Source organism: Papilio machaon, chromosome 22, assembly GCF_912999745.1.
Source record: "Papilio machaon chromosome 22, ilPapMach1.1, whole genome shotgun sequence".
NCBI classification, from domain to species: domain Eukaryota; kingdom Metazoa; phylum Arthropoda; class Insecta; order Lepidoptera; family Papilionidae; genus Papilio; species Papilio machaon.
The window spans coordinates 4,374,582-4,392,254 of NC_060007.1; the positions used below are offsets into that span (position 1 = coordinate 4,374,582).

General features: G+C 38.8%; 1 protein-coding gene across 1 annotated transcript; it reads right to left on the reverse strand.

Moving 5' to 3' along the window:
- Positions 1-516: 516 nt before the first annotated feature.
- LOC106720855 (multidrug resistance protein homolog 49) lies at positions 517-13,641 on the reverse strand. The gene is made up of 23 exons (XM_045683470.1): positions 13,445-13,641; positions 12,283-12,328; positions 11,898-12,091; positions 11,392-11,536; positions 10,317-10,417; positions 9,513-9,684; positions 8,891-9,015; positions 8,391-8,580; positions 7,751-7,972; positions 7,053-7,294; positions 6,855-6,942; positions 6,350-6,558; positions 5,821-5,987; positions 5,098-5,360; positions 4,694-4,845; positions 4,449-4,563; positions 4,032-4,281; positions 3,505-3,700; positions 2,982-3,144; positions 2,444-2,638; positions 1,583-1,792; positions 1,239-1,385; positions 517-904 (listed from the first exon to the last, which is right to left on the reverse strand). Exons 1-23 carry the CDS (start codon positions 13,600-13,602, stop codon positions 668-670), a joined length of 3,987 nt encoding a protein of 1,328 aa, XP_045539426.1. The 5' UTR covers positions 13,603-13,641; the 3' UTR covers positions 517-667.
- Positions 13,642-17,673: the final 4,032 nt, after the last annotated feature.

The window sequence follows — 17,673 nt, forward strand, 5'->3', positions numbered from 1 at the left end:
CTACCTTTCAATTAAAATAATTTTTATAAATATCGGAGCACAAGGGGCGGAGCTTCGCGGTAACACACATAAAAAATATATTTTTTTGTACATATATTCAAGTAATAGGAACCTGGAGTTCAATAACTAGTTAAAGGGTAGCTAAGATAAAAAGGTCTTTTAAAGGGAATGTTATGATTCGGGTAATATCGGGGAATGTTTAAGGAATGTCTAAAGGGATTGGATAAATATGGCGCTAATGGAAAACTTATCTATATAATATAAAAATATGTATGTGATTTATAAACTTTATACACTTGATTTTTTTTTGTTAGTAAATAATTTTTTAATAAATTGAGTCTTAACAAAAAAAAAAAAAGAATTTAAAAATTAATATTTTAAGATTTCATATTAGTATTGTAAGAAACAAAATTTATGGCTGATCGAAGTGACGACAAGCAAACGATATTTCGAACATTATTGTCACTTTCATAGAATTATAACTTTTTGATAATACATATTGCAGTGTTTGCTTTATCACTGACAATGAAAGGGATGTTAATTTGTACTAATATAAAGTCAATATGGAGCTCTAGAGTAAAATTGTGGGTGTGATAATCCGAACTGCCATAGAGTTTGGATGGCACTGTAGGTAAATGACTGAAATAATACTTTTGATCTTAATAAACTAAGCAGCACCACTCTCTCCGGTCTCGTCCACCTCTTCAATGAACCCGCACTGCAGTTCGTACAGCCGAGCGTAGATTCCTTTCCGCGCCATTAGTTCTGCGTGATTGCCCATTTCTGCAACCACGCCCTTGTCTATGACACAGATTAAGTCCGCGTTCTTTATGGTCGCTAGTCTATGGGCTATTATAAGACAGGTGCGCCCCTCACTAGCACGGTCTAGTGCTTCTTGTACTACCTACGAAAATTAACAAACAATATTTAATACATAAATTACATTCATAAAGTGGTCTAGGTAGACTATAGGGGATCTACCGAGGATCTAGCTATGGTATGACCTGGGTATGCACGATGGGAAGAAGTTGAGGATTTAAAAGTTGAAGAAAAAATATAGCTACAAAGAGTTCATCAAAGACAATAAAATTTTGAAAGGGGTCTATGAATAAAAGAAATCTCCGAAACCAATTATATTTTGTACCGTTACTTTGCAGTACAGAAGCACCTGTAAACATATTCTCCTCCCACTCACTTCCTTAAAAAAAGACACATAACAATATGACCGTATTCCGTACCTTTTCGCTGTGTGTATCAAGTGCTGAAGTTGCTTCGTCTAATAGCAACACTCGCGGGTTGCGCACGAGAGCGCGCGCTATTGCTATCCGCTGCTTCTGTCCACCGGACAATTGAGATGCGCGCGCGCCGATACGAGTTTCATATCCCTGGTAAGAAACAGAATTTAATATTTTCCTAATATCGTAGAGATCCATTGTAGGAAGATAGTTCTTAAATTTAGTATACCTTTTATCTAACTATAAACCTTATAAAATATTTAACGTTAACAATTTCTAGCAACGACTATACTATCTTGAGCTGCCGAAGATGAAAAACTATGGTTTAATTTTTGGTAACAACTCACAGTTGGCAATGCAGCTACAAACGAGTGGACGTTCGCTTCTTTCGCTGCTTTGACAATCTCGTCCATAGCCACAACCCGCGTGTTATCACCGTACGCGATGTTCTCTGCTATGGTGCGGTCGAACAGAACCGGCTCTTGTGATACTATGCCCAGGTTCTTACGTAGCGTTGGTAAATTCATGTCGCCTGCTATACTGTTGTCGTCCATGTACTAGGGGGGCATAAAACTTAAGTGAATTAAATAATTCGTACGAAGTAATTAAAGAATTCAATATTCTCGACAAAGGGCGCATTTTTGCGATGAAATATACTTCCTTATGACGTCACGAACTCTAATCCTCTCTACCATAACTCTATGTTATTCTAGGTGTGCGCATGCGCCTGTTGCTTTTTGATATGAAACGTGGTTCTGGTCTTTTAAATTACCTATTTTAGCATGAAGTCTTTCGACTATCATCAGGGTTATCTAACATCTCCGAGCGGGCGTGGACTTGCGGGTATTTCAATAAAATAACTGTTGTAACAATTATCACAATTATAACTATCGATGATACAGTCAATGTCATTACTAAACTAATTTAGGATTGTTATGATAGAATTGGATATAAGTACAGTAACGTCCACCGAGCACGTGGTTGCGTCCGCACCTTATGACGATTCAAACCGAACTGACAGATTTGTCAAGATGGCCGCCCTACCAGTGCTCGGTGTTCGTTATGGGTATTGACAGCGCCAACAAGCAGATTTTTGTTAGTAAAAGCAAAGCTGTAATTTGTTAAAGCTTTAAAAACCATAGATTTCATAAGCCAATGTTTTGGTCTGGATATTGACAAGTACAAACTCGCTGTAATTTCGTACTTACTACATAGCCTTCGTCTGGGTCGTAGAGCCGCTGCAGTAGCTGTATAAGCGTGGACTTGCCGCAGCCGCTGGGCCCCACCAGCGCGATGCGCTTCCCGCTGGGTATGGTCAGCGACAACCCGCGCAGCACCTCCACTTCACGACGTGTCGGGTACCGGAACTTTACACCTTTGTACTGAATCTTACCAGCCGCTACCTATGACAAAGATTATTTGGTGTTTGATATCAAATGGTTATATCTTCAACCCATTTAAAAAAAGATTCAACTGTACAAAAACTGTAAATGAATGTAAATTCTGCATACGTTTTGCTATGTAAGTGTCTCTCTACTGTGAGTAGTAACGCAAGCAATTGCAAATTAATGTGGAAAGATATTTATAAGTGATCTAAAAACAGATTTTTGTAGATTATGCGAAAGGATGACTACAGTTGATAACATTTTGTTCTTCTCATATAAACAGACCTTCCGTGCAGGTCTTTCGCTAAATCTACACTAAAAGTCTTCTCAAGTGAACACTTATTGAGTGTGTGGCACTTACAAAGTCATCAGGCACGGTGGCGAGTGTGGGACTGCAGACGCGAGACTGTCTAGCCAACAGCGTCATGACGCGCCCCGCCGCCAACATGGCCGCGCCGAAGTTAGGCGCGAACGCGAGCGCCTGGCCCATCATCCACGCACCGAAAATTAACGCCTCTGATACTCTGAAAATATAGTAAAGATATAAGTTAAGACACGACAGTATGCAGTTTTTTTATCTGTACATTTTCGTCAACCTAAAAAATAAGTTTCAATCTTCTAGCTGTAAACTTAACGATACGATATACAAATTTCCATCCCACCTTTTAACCCCTTTCAACTTTATTTTCGAATTTAAAAGTAACCGTGTCATTTCTTAAGGTCTAGACTATCTGCGTACCAAATTTCATTGTTACCAGTAGTTAAGGATTAACAGACAGAGTTACTTTCGCATTTATATTATAATTTTAGATTATATTTTATTTTATCTCCTAGTTCTAGATAGATTCTACTTTAGTTTTGACGCTTATAGTACTAATACTAACTTGATAACAGACTTGTAGTGCACTTCCTTATTGGCGACCAGCACGCCGCCGTACCAGAGCGACAGCGCGTAGCCCGCCACCGGCGCGGTCTGACCGAACGAGAAGACCGAGCCTCGCCATCTCATACTGCGCCGCTCCCGACCAGACGCCACCCGACCTGCTTCCTTGTATCGGTTTATGACGCCTTCCTCACCGCCTGAAACAAGGGAAAAAGAAAAACCTCTTTATATTATCTGTGACATTCTATGGATTAATACAAATCGAATGACATTTCGCTTTTTTAAATATATTAAGCTGTTTAAGTCACAGAAGATCACAATGACGAAGTCGATTAAGCAAATTACACGTACATATGTAACTTGAAAACATTATCATCGTTCTCATCAGTGGAATAATGTAATAGTTATTTGAATGAAATAATCGTCAAAAACTACGAAATCTGAATTGTTTTACACATGAAAACCCTATTATGATTACAGGGAACGAAAGATTTATCATTACAAATATGTATTATATTTAACACTTACAAAACGCAGATATCGTCCGTATATTCGATATAGCTTCAGTGGCGATAGTATTGGCTTTATTCGATGCCTCTCTGGATGTTGTAATACCCTCGGCTAAGACACGTCCTTCGAGCACGACAGCCGCGATGACCATCGGCACAGACACCAGAGACACTAGCGTCATCTGCCACGTGTAGTACAACGACAGCATGATGCCAATTATAATCGTTGCTGATGCTTGCATTAATGCCCCGATTCTAGTTCCTGTTGCCTGGGAAACACATTGACATGTCCTATTAAAAGTCTAGTCTTTACTTTAAAAAAAAAACGTTTCTACTTCATACTAAATTAGTTAGTTTTCTTATAAAAAAAGTTTACAAATATATTGCCTTCCTGCCTAGATAGAATTTCCAGATAAAGTAGGTATTAAAAACTTACTCCCTGCACCGCGGCTGCGTCGGCTGCTAACCGCGAGCACAACGCGCCGATGCCGTTCACAGGTTGGTCAAACCAGCCCATCTCTTGCTTCAACATCGCTCTGAACGCAGCCACCCTAGGGAAGGAAAATTTCATTGTTAAACTATCTGCAAAAGAGTTCTAGCCGTACAACATTTTGTTTTAACACATATGTTCTGATAGTAGAAAAACAAAGTTAGTTGTTACATCGTTGCTAGAATACTAACCTCAACCTAGCTGTCAACCTGACACCCGTCAAGTTAAAGATGAAGATCTGAAAGAATATGCCGATGCCTGTGAACACGCCAACCACCAAGAATAGCACCGCGATTAAATTCGTCCCGCCTCGTACGTAATCCTCGTCCGGGTTCTCGAGCAACTGTCAAGAAATACACGTCATTTAACTTGATCTAATCTCACATGAGCAATATACAATATGCCTAAAAATATTTTTACTAAACTTTTGGTGATCTAACTGAAAGGATAGACCGCTTTATATTTCGTTAACAATGTAAGAGATAAGGTAAAATAAGAAAATATTTTATTTAATGCAAAAGGGGTCGAACAGAAACTTACGATGAGGTCGGCGGGGGCACTGATACGCCCCCAGATAATAAACAGGCATACTTACACCATAAGTTTCACCGAACAATATTGCGAAGCATGGAAATGAGGAGCCAACTGTGACCGCCGCTATAACCCCAGCTACCATCAGCCATTTCTCTGGTTCACATAACTTCAATATTTGCCAAGTCGTGGGCTTGAATTCCTCATCCTCTTTCTCGTCAAGCACCACGCTGTCTTCAGAACAGGAATCCTCTTCTGAAGCTGTAGTACTTTGTATAGAGTCAACTGATGCTAATTTTTGTAACATCGGTCGCCTGATTTTTGCCTCTGGAAAAATAATCGTTACTAGTAATTTAAGTTTAACACTTTGTTATCTCTAAGCTTATTAATGTAGTTAACTTCTATATACTATTTCACTCGTGATTTATAACCTAAACAACTGATTGTTTTTGAAGAGTCCTATTCTTTCTCTGATGTATTTAAAAGCTTATAGTCAGTCTCTGCATTCAAGAGACAAGATTCAAACATCATGGGGGCTGGTGATTAGCTGCCCTCGATCCTCCGACACCTAAAGTGCTGTTCTAAACAGCGTTTCATGCGAAATTGCAAGCCGCTATAAAGTTTGGATAGCACTGTTTTCATTATTGTTTTACACAGAACTATGCTGTTACATTTACCAGTTTAGGGTAGACTTGAGCTGCTTTTCGGGGACGTTTAAGAGTTGACAATACAATTTTGACACAGTTGACTCTACATTTCCAGTATTGTCAACGTAGAGTTGACTTACGTTTATGCTTATCCTGGTCAGCGCCGGGCGCGATGCTGGGCTCGTTTTCGAGCACCAACTGGTAGTACCGGCCTCGCAGACCGAGCAGCTCCTCGTGGGTGCCTTGCTCTACCACCTCGCCCTTTTCAATGAATACTATGCGAGTCGCGTTGAGTACTGTCGCTAACCTAAGTAGAGTACATGAAAAGAGTTACATGTTTCCGTCTCTTTAATTTTCTTTGAAGAAAATAGAGATAACCATATTTTTGTAAACAATTTTGGCAGTTGAATTTCACGGTTATATAAAGATGTAAGTAAGAAATGAAAATTATAATTTCGACTATGTCAATCTTAGTATTTGAATTTTTCGGTAACATAGAAATCAGTTTATTGTCACCGATTTTTATTTCTGCTTTTTTAAACTTTAAGGTTTGCATTACGACCACGGTTCGTTAGACTTATCACTCTAAAGTTCTAGAAAAAGCCGCTTCAAGCACTTTGATTGTGCTACTGCAATTAATGCAAGTCTTCTGTATTCGTTAGTACCCACCTGTGGCTAACCATAACAGTGGTGCGGCCATGCGCCGCGGCGTCGAGCGCTCGCTGTACTTTAGCCTCGCTGTGGGAGTCCAGTGCTGAAGTCGCTTCATCCAACAATAAGATTTTCGGCCGTCGGACGAGAGCACGAGCGATAGCTATGCGTTGTTTCTGACCGCCAGATAATTGTGCGCCTCTCTCGCCTATCATCGTATCGTAGCCCTGGTCGTATTTAAATAGTAAATTATCGCAATCAGTAATTACACTAAAGGTGTCAAGTGGTCTCTCTTAGTTAAAATTTAGGATCCAATCTACACTAAGGGGGGCTAACGACTGAGTGCTGCTTTAACAGTTTATATTTTTAGTTATAAGCAGTTAATCGATAGTAGTTCAGTGACAGACTTCTTGAGAATTCATATTCTTTAGATTACCAAGAACATATGGCTCAGAGTCCAGTAAGCTTCATGATTGAACGTTCTAAAGTATTTTTTTTTTCGTTAAAACATCAACGTATTTACCTCAGGTAAGTTCTTTATGAAGTGATGACAATAAGCTTGTTTCGCTGCAACAATTATTTCTTCGTCTGTACACGACGGATTACTTAATCTAAAAACAATTGATTAATTTTAATATCAGATCATTATGAAGAATGGAATTCTGTTAATTTGCTTTTAATTCTTTATTTAATAACACATGCGAAATAAATTTCATCCAACCTAATATTCTCTTTAATAGAGCCGGCAAATAGCACAGGTTCTTGGCCGACCACCGCTATATGGTTCCTGAGATGTCGCACGTTGAGTTCTCTGACGTCATGCCCCGAGGCGCGCACACTGCCCTCTTCCGGGTCGTACATTCGCTGCAGTAACTGCAGTACTGTGGACTTGCCACAGCCACTCGCACCCACCAGCGCCACCGTCTCGTTGCGGTTGATCTTGAGAGATAGACCATTCAGCACCTAAAACAGTATTACTTCTTATACAAGTTAAAGGAAAAATTACAAAGATTATTTGTCGAGAGTTATTGATTGATATGTCAATAATCGATAGAGAAGTACAGATTTAAATAATAATGTGCATATTTTTATTTATATACTTACGAAAAATATTTCTTCATTTTGTTATTGTAATAATATTACTTAAGGTTATTCTTGTTTTTTTTAAAGATTTACAAATGAATCAAATTTTACAACAATCTAATTTTTTCTCTAAAGATGAATGTAGAATTTTGTAAAAATGTTACAGAGTGTTTATAACATAACTAATGTACAATTAACTTTTACCGAAAAGGGCTAAAATACCAAGATAGTAAAGTGCATATGCATACCAAAATTTTAGTATATACATTATTCACTTATTTAGCTTCGATCATGAATGAAAAAAAAGCTTCTATAACTTTCTTTTTTCACGCTTACCTGAACATCGGGTCTTGCAGGATATCTGAAGTATACATCTTTGAGCTCCAAATCCCCGTCTAGTTCTGGCTTACTGCCCTCAGTTGACAGACTGTCGATGACTGGTTTGCGGTCAATGACCCGGAATATGGCACTGGCGGAGGCGCGGGCGCTCGCCATCGCCTCAATGTGAGGTGACGTTAAACCTACGTTCTGAGCACCTTGCAGCACGCTGAAGAAGATCTGAGAGTAAACAGAACATTAGTACTCTTCTGATCATGTCAACTAAGTATTTTACCCCATAGTGTAATGATGTCACGAAAAGAAAATCGCTTTTTAGCTGACAGGAAAGTATTAGGTCGTTCGGAGTCATTTCATTTTTTTCGACTTAGGATTCGTGTATTTTCGAATAAGATGCACCACGTCCTGGAAGGTCGGTTGGAGCTGATAAAGGCATTATTAAACATAGAAATGAACGTAGAAAATAGAAACAAACATAGAAAGTAGAAATAAAAACGAAATTACTTTCCGAATAACAAAATACATTTTTCAGGTATATGACCGCATCAAACACAACATTGTAGTCTGCCATTGATTAAATATTCTTAACGAATGTTTATCTGAATTATTTTATGATAAATATTTTCAACTTAATACTTACGATCATCAACACCGCAGGTGTATAGATAGGTATCTCTTCGTGCCTGCTCTCAAGAATGAGGCCGACGCCGTACCAGAACGAGAGGGCGTAAGTCATGTAAATAATGAGCCACATAAAGCCGCTGCCCATGCCGGAGTACACGCCCTTCCTAGTACCCGTCTTCTTAGCTGGATCCAAACGTTCTGAATACCTAGTAATAGTAAAATATACATCATATGACTTAGAATCTTTTAAACGCCTGCCTGATGGTAAAAGGATATGATTATTGATCATCTAGTCATGGGTTCGAATTACACCATACGACGATTATCGTGAACCATGTCCTAGTATTAGCTTCGAGCTTATTTGTAATGGTTAATTAGTAAATTTCAAATAATCTGCTAAAAAAGTCGAACTTAAATAAGCGAGAAATCTCTACAAGCGAGAGTCATTGTTCAATCTACCTCCATAAGCGAGAAACTCGGGTTAGTGAGAAACAATACACATATTTTAAAATATACCTTTCTATCTCCTTTTCTTCACCGCCGAAAGCGACCACTGTTCGTATTGACGATAACACTTCTTCAGCCACAACACCTGCTATACTGTACGCTTTCAGTTCTTGTGTTGTCAGCGATGATTGAACCTGTGTACAAATAATTAATACGAAGCTAACGAAACCGATAGCACTTGATATTACATCATCATCATCATCAACCTGCCCTTATCCCTATGGAGGGTCGGCACAGTATGTACTACTCCTCCATACATCTCTATTAGCCGTCATATCTGAATTTACCCCCTTCTTACGCATATCCTCTTTCACACAATCCATCCATACTTTCTTTGGTCTTCCTCTACCTTTATAGCCATCCACATTCAACTTGATATTACATACTAATATATTAAGAACAAACCCTTATTACTAGTAATTATAAAAATCATCAACTAATTTTTAAATCCCAACACTTAAATTGAAACCTAAAAACTTTCAAATTTATCAATATAAATAAATTCCAAATAAAGTTTTTCTTTCCTAAGTGGCGTTTAGTAGAAAAATTATTTTAAATCTATATTAAGGAACTATCTTAGTGAACAATTAACGTTTCTGAGTGGGGTTGTTAGAGTTTAAAACTGCAGTACCTTTGCAACGACGGCAGTAGTAGCTATAATGACAGGTGCGCAGGACAGTATGACAAGCGTGAGCTCCCAGCCGTACACAAGGGAGATGATGACGGCTGTGACGAAGGACATCACCAGGTACACGAACATCGCCACCTTCTCCCCAATACCCTCGCGGTATTTCTCCACGTCACTGGAATGAAATAAGGTTGTAAATTTAAGAATATAGTTTGGTTGTCTCGTTTCGATTTTTGAATTCAAACTGGTTGTAATCACAGCCTTGACAAAACATATATCGATCGATGATATATGTATAACGATGGCTCCTATAAATAAGAGCCAATGGGCAAATTGACAACTTTACAGGAGAAACTCTCAAGGTTTCAATCATATAGGAATATAGGCTGCATAGGCCCTTTAAATTCAGAAAAAAAATAACATTTACACCTGTAAATGTATGTTTTGTTTAGTACATGTTGTTAACTAGACTAAGAGGTAGCTTTTTACACAAAAAAGTAAAAATAATCAATTTGTTACTTTAGCCCTTATACATAGGGGTAGTTACAATGTACTGTTTATTGTTAATTTGAAAATAAAAACTGTTGTTTTACTGTATCTTTAGAAGAGATATTTGAAATTATACAAAAGAACAATTTAGTCAGTAAATTTTACTAAAAAATTTACTTTAAAAGAATTTATCAACCTTAAAATCTACCATCAAAAATATTTCTTTATGAAATTTACTTGCGGTATTTCTCTACAAATTTACGGATTTTTAGATTGTCAGCAAAAACATTATCAAGTGACTTTAATAAGAATACTTACTCAGATACTTTTGTTGCGAAGTTCATTGTTGTATTGAGATCGTACCAGGTGATGTCTTGACGAAGTACCGCCTTCAGAAATCTCTCCTTTACTCTATCAATCTGAGAAATAACACAATCACAAAAACCAAGGATTTAATTACAAAAATACCAGTCAAACAAACAAACATTATTTACTTTTACAGGTAGTTTGCTTTTTTAATTATCCCTAACTGTTGTTCGCAAAATATTCGCATCAAATTGGCGATTCCTTATCTCCTAGTACTCCACATAATATACATAAGGACTACAAGAATAAAACACCTTATATACCAAATATGCATTCAACTATGCATTTGAATAAGCGCGATTTGTTTCTTTACTATCTCGAGTTATAGGTTGGTATAATTATCTCATTTGACGGGTGAGCATGCGTCTGACAGCGAGCTCTGCCAATGTACTGTGACGCTGATAAATTGTTATACCTGGCCTATACTTTGATGGTTTATAAATAATTTTCAATGTGTACAATGCGACTAACTAGAGTCCGTGAAAATTGCAGTTGATGGTTACGTACGTACAATATTTCTAACTGAATTGGTGACAAATTTTTATGTCAACAATTAAATTCCACAGGTACACCTCGAAAGTTTTAGTCCTTTAACTGTAACTTCTAACTTATCTAATTCCTAAATACAACAACAAAAAAGGCAGACAACGGACCTCCATTTGGCGTGGTCCTGTCACCTCACTTGCTTCTTCTACATTCATAAGTTTACACATACATGCACGTCGGTTTTGCGTGCTCTTAATACCGCCCTTCTTGAATATTTCATCAATCTTGACGGTACAAGTTCGTCTGGGGCAGTCCCAACCAACATTACCACTCACTTTCGCGTCATAATTTTCCTATGTAACTACTCGTAAACCTCATCAGCTTTCATACTCATTCCTCCGCAAACATAGAGCGTGGCCAAACGAACCTCCGCAATCTATTTGTCGCTGCTCCGGGAGACGGAACGTGACGGGTGGTGAGCCGCGTCCGCCTATTCTCCCGATATATTTCAAAATATTTCAAATTATTTAATGTTACTGACCTGTCTACTAGCCGCATAATTAAATAGGTCTACACTGACAGCTCCAAAGATGAACTGAAGCACAGAGAAAACTGTGCAGCCTATACCGAACGCCTGCGAGTCCTCTATCAAAGCTATACGGTTCTCTTCAGCACTGGCATTCGTTCTGAAATGTTACAAATTCTAAGTGTGAGCTCAATTATATCACACAGAACTCCAACCGCAAAGTTCAAACTTAAAATGAAGTGAACCTAAAACTTAAAGTTTGCAACACAGTCGAACCTGGATAAGCGAGAGTACAAGTGACTGAGATATTTTTCTCGCATATAGAGGTTTCTTTCTATTTTTAATCCGATTTGTTTAAACATGTGGGTTTATCTGTTAAAAAATAAAATGCTTGAATGAATACTGTCAATCCATTCGATGTCAACAATTACAATCGCTTACACAAATTTTGCATGGTACCAAAACTTTGTTAAAGAAAACAAAGTTAAAATGTGTTAGTGAAAACATATATTAAAACTTACAGTATTCTACCGCCTCCAAACATAGATATGGTGATGGTGGGGTTAGAGGTGCCGACCATGACGGTACGGTCGATGAGCAGCGCGGTGAATTCGCCATAAATAATGACACCTATTGGCACCATCAAGCCGTTCATGGTCGCCAGGAACACGCCCGCGAACAGCAATAGAAGTTCCCATGGTGTTGCGTACCTGAACTATTGAATAGGTTTTGTTGTTTGTTTGAAGGTATTTCCAAAACGGCTCAACGGATCTTGATGAAATTTAGTACAGATGTAGAATATGGTCTGGAAGAACACATAGAATACTTATTATGATTTTTTTTTACTCCACGCGGAAGGAGTCGTCCCGACGACTAATATATAAATAAATAGTAATAAATACTCACTAGATGGAACCACGAAACAGGCGCTGGTTGTTCTTGTTGATCTTCACTGAAAATAAATAACAATCAAACTAATGGAACACTTCCGGATGTTATGTTACTCATTACAATTTATTTTTTAAAGAAACCTTTAACAGATGTGATACCTATTTTAATTGTTTGTTGATCTTTAACCTTTTGGATGCCAAGGTCCAAGTGAAAAGCGACACCGAGTCCTTTACGTCAACTACGTCTATACGTGACAGAAATATACCCTAACAAAATATGAGGTACGGACGTATCTGTATAAGATTAAAGACAAATACGTTACATATATAGGTGACTTGATAGGCGTTAACTGAAAGATAAATGTACTACCCAAAGTTTGTTCGTAATTAATTTAGAATAAAAAATTTTGTTAGTACATTTATCAGTATGTATTTGAAGATATTAACAGATTTTTTTTTACGTCAATTCATACTTATAGATCAAAAAAAATCTCAGCGTACAGGACATGGTGATGCGATGCGGGTTTGACTTGGCGGTCAAAAGGTTAAACTTCCTTCAATTGAGCAATCTTGTTATGACGTCAGAATTCGCTCACTTACTAAATCTCCCTACGTAAGCGATTTGCAGAGCGAAGCGCGCCTGTGATTTTAAAAAAGAACAATGACGTGAAAATATGCCTACGAATTTCATCTACGTATAAGAGAAATAACAGAAAAATGACTGGCATTTTAATGATTGAATTATAAATGTATTAGCTGTTATAAAAATAACTACTAAAACTCACACATCATCCGTAAGGAGAGGCAGCTAAACTGTGAGGTCGAGGTATAAAAACATATTTTTTATGTCAATAAAATATAAAATATTGAATGTAAATATTTGTTAAGTTCATTTTTAATTAATATTCAATGATTATTACTCAAAAAATATATTATAGAACTCGATAGATCAATTTGACGTCATTTTTATATTATAAATTTTCTTTGAAGAATTACAATAAGGTTGCGTCCACACGTGAAAACGCGCAGCTCCCAAGCGGGTTCTCAAGATGCTCGCGCCGCTCGCGTCTGGACGCACCCTTATAAACCAATGAGGTATCAACATAATGAATATAACATGCCTGTAAAACAGAATATAAAGTTGGTGTTTACAACAAAAAAAAAACAAATGTACTAACGCTTCTTTGCTTCGCGCTTTTTCAGCTAAATAAGCGGAGTGCTGAGCGAATGCGCTGATAGTGAGCGAGTTCTGTCGCCAGCCGAGCGCGACGCCGGGCTTCTCGTGCCGGCCGCCGCGGAACTGTTGCAAGCTCCTTACCGACTCATTGCGTTTCATTCTCGGGTCAGCCGTTCTGTGAACAGATAAAATATTAATGTTGTCCTACCTACAGATTAATTTCTATCAATTTCGATAGATTTTTATACCCTAACTCATAACGATCATATCGTTTCCGTGCTATATCGTGTGAGCACGATACGCTAAAATGCTTTGCAAAAGCGCTGTAAAGCTAAATAGCGTTGTGACCGCATAGATCGTGTGGCACCTCCCTTATCTTATACCTATATTTATTAAGAATGTCATTTTTCTACCCTGATCCCACTCTTTTTGGGATAATACAAGTTTTTGTCTTCTAAATCGACTTACTCAAGTCGTCATTCCTTCCTTAATAATTTCATCTTTCACGCAATCTACCTCTTCTTAAATCCATTAAATATTTAATCTTTAAAGCCCTATATCGACGCTGGAAAGCATAAACGCTGTGACCCTTGAAAACTCGAAAATATGTGTTTAGGACTTAAGTGCTAGTTTCCCGTGACATCGTGCATATCCAATCAAAATGCGAAACCAATATACGTACGTGTCGCCTATTGGCTAATTATCCCCACCCTGCTATCCTAGATCATTGTATCAAAAACCAGAATACATTTCAAATACGGAAGACTATACGTTGGTTTTATTTCAAAGTTCCAAATCCTCAAACGCCTCAATACTTTTAGTTTTTTTCCAAACCATATGTAGCTATACACACGCCGCTACATAAACTGGACCTTCGAGCCATATTTGGATCGTGGATTTGCCATTTTACGAGGATTTGGATTGATCCAGGAGCACATTCCCGTCACCGCCCGGTGAGTACTTTTGTGGTTGTTCCCATTTTCACAAGTCACCATCATACCTTTAATGGATAGGGACAAGTCTCCATATAAAAATACTACAGATGAGAAAGCTGAGCAGGTAATTCGCGACCTCATCAGGAAAAGAGGTATTCTCAAGGGCAGGTTAACGAAATTTGTTAATCATCTACATAGTTTAGTCAAACCGCTGGGTCAGGAGTCCAGGATAGATTTAAAATTGCGCATGGACGGGGGCAGGCATTCTATTTTCGGAATTCAATTCCATACACTCAAAGCTCGAGGAGACTGTCTCTGAGTGCGATATCGACGAGCAGTTAAATCAGCGTCAGCAATTCGAGGACTGTTACTACAGCACAATTTCAAAAGCTGAATCCCTTCTTGGTGTCGGTAGGGAGGTCGCTGAATGCTCTAAAATGTGTTCTCAAAATCAGTCGTCAATTAAATTACCCGTCATCACTTTACCTACCTTCGACGGTTTATACGAGCACTGGCTAGAATATAGGGACACATATTTATCACTGGTGCATAATTCGACAGATATTAGCAACATACAAAAATTTCATTACCTAAATTCGTCACTAAAGGGAAGTGCTGAAATGGTAGTAAACGCGCTAGAAATATCATCCGAAAATTATTCTGTTGCGTGGGAACTTTTGCTAAATCGGTATGATAACAATAGATTATTAGTGCAGAGTCACGTCAAAGCATTATTTGCGATACAGCCGTTACCGAAAGAGTCGTCCTCGCTACTTAGAAAACTTATAGATATTATAATTAATAATTTAGGCGCTTTAAAAGCACTCGGTGAAACCACAGAGTCCCAGTACTCTTTAATCTCTCTCACTTTAATTATCTACATAGTCATTTCTAAATTAGATAAAACGACTGAGCGGCAATGGGAGGAACATAAAGGTTTTTTATTATTTAACTCTAAAATTACGCTGAAGCTTGATCATTTACTCAAATTTTTGAAATCTAGGGCCGATCTTTTAGAAACTTTAATTTTATCGCACAGTAAAGACAGCACTATAACTGAAATTAACAAAAAATCATGTACTGCTTTTCGCAGCAACGTGGCACAGTGTAATGTTATATCTTATAAGCCGGCCGGGCGCAATTCACGTAAGTTGTGTGTCGTATGTAAGGTTCCCCATCCAATTTATACTTGTTCACAATTCATTAATATGGATTTAAAACCTAAACTTAAAATCGTTAAGGAACACAACTTATGTGAAAATTGTTTACGTTCCGGGCACACTGTAAACAGCTGTTTGTTTGGACCTTGCAAAAAATGTAACTTAAAACATAATTCACTAATTCATAGTTCTAGCGGTTCTAATCATACCACGAGCCTTTTTTTTTTTTTTGTGACTGAGTAGTCACTGTTTGCCTTGAAGAGGCAACTACAGTTTCACCGGGCTTGCGGTGGCCGGGCGCAGATGGCGCTTAGCCTAAACCTCGTTTAAGAGTAACTAGGCTCGAGGGCTCCTTCAGGAGCCTCGGCTCGGGCTGTTACTTCGTTATTATTGCCGGATTGGGAGGTCACCGAGCTCTTAGGTCGCTTCGGTGGACGCTCCATGGAGTGACTGGGCGCAAGGACCCCCGAGAGGGGACCTCGGCTTGGGCTGTCGCTCATTACGCGCTTAGCATTCCGATTCAAGGGTGCCCGAGAGGGCCGAACCTCGCCTTGACCGGTTGCTATTATCTGATTGCTATTATTAATATATCTAACATTACTACCACTTCGGAAAGCTTTAGCGCTGGGAGAAGAAGTGGCGGAAGAAACTCCAGCAACGCTTCTACTATTAATAGGAGAAAACCTGCCTGCTATGAGGCCGTATCGCGAGAATGATTGCCGCAGCCGACATCGACTGCGGCGTGTAGTCTGTTTGTGGTGTTTGAGTTTAGCCAGGGCGATAGTAATTGGCATCGTCTTGAAAGTCAAGAAAGTGCCTAGGTCTACGATAATCCCGACGAAACTTACCGAGCGCAATTGGATTGTAGGTGGCGTCACCTACAACTAGCGGATTAGACCACGAGCCTAGTCTCTAAATCGTCAACTGAAGCGACTGAAAGTAGCAGAGTCGCCAGGATCGCGCCCCCTCCCTCGATCAGTTGCAGCCGAAGCGATAAAGGACAGGTTTGCTATGTTCATGCGTACACGCACACAGATGTGAACTGCATAAATGTGCAACCGGTTTTGCTATCCACTGCGCTAGTTGAAATACTCGATAAAAATAACAATTGAGAGTTTGAAAAAAAAAATATTAATTTTATCGATATGTAAAGTGAAAAACGAAAAAAATTCCCGCCGATGTTTTACGCACGTGGAACCGGTTTGTTGACAATCTATCTTATCTTTTTTCAATAAAGATTCCGCGACACGCATTTCAGTGTGACGTCACACGAGTCGAGCTGCACATTTTCACTGAAGCCTCGCAGACAGCTTACAGCGCTTGTGCTTATGTAAGAACCGTATGCGATGATCGTGTTGTCGTAAAATCAATGCGATATATAAATCGTGCGATCAATGTCGATGAGTTGAGTCGCGCAGTGATGATGCTAGCTAAGTTATCAAAAAGGGAGTCATTTTCTTTGGAGTACAATTTGCTAAAGAGTGGAAGGAATTTTAAGTCTAGCAACAGACTTTCAAGTCTAAATTTATTTTTAGATGAAAAGGACCTAATTCGCGTAGATGGCAGAATAAAAAATTCTTTAGATTTTAATTATAATAAGAAACACCTTATACTTCTTTGTTCTAAGCACTATTTTACTCGCTTGTTATTTATTCATGAACACAATCAAGCTTTACATTGCGGGCCGCAGGCGCTGCTGTACCGCTTACGCGAGCAGTGGTGGCCGCTGTCCGGTAGGAATCTCGCGCGGAAGGTGACTCATCGGTGCGTCGCTTGCACACGGGCTAGGGGAAAAACACTAAGCCCACTTATGGGCAACCTGCCTTAGGAGCGCTTGACGGCAGATTTTCCTTTTATTCGCACAGGTGTAGACTAGTGATGCAACGGATGTCTGTTTCCGTTTCCGCAAGTGTGGAAGTTCCGCGCGCTTTTCAACATCCGTTTCTGCTTCTGTTTCCGCAACTTTTATAACGGAGATAAAACGGAACTTTACGACGGCTGAGAGATCCAAATGCGCGGCTCGAGACGCGCAGTCCGTGCGCGGCCTTTCGGTACTTGTCGCATTTGTTTCTTTACGTACTTTTTCGTGAATTTAAGCGCGTAATATTTTCTGCTGCTGTTTGAAACAATCAGTT

What these genes read in the sequence shown, in the direction of transcription:
- LOC106720855 (XM_045683470.1), bottom strand. Translation starts at nt 13,602, where the DNA reads ATGAAACGCAATGAGTCGGTAAGGAGCTTGCAACAGTTCCGCGGCGGC. An exon ending in ACTGTTATGGTTAGCCACAG is followed by an intron (nt 5,988 to 6,349) that starts GTGGGTACTAAC and finishes TACTCTACTTAG; the next exon opens with GTTAGCGACAGTACTCAACG. An exon ending in TGTTCGGTGAAACTTATGGT is followed by an intron (nt 4,846 to 5,097) that starts GTAAGTATGCCT and finishes ATTTCTTGACAG; the next exon opens with TTGCTCGAGAACCCGGACGA.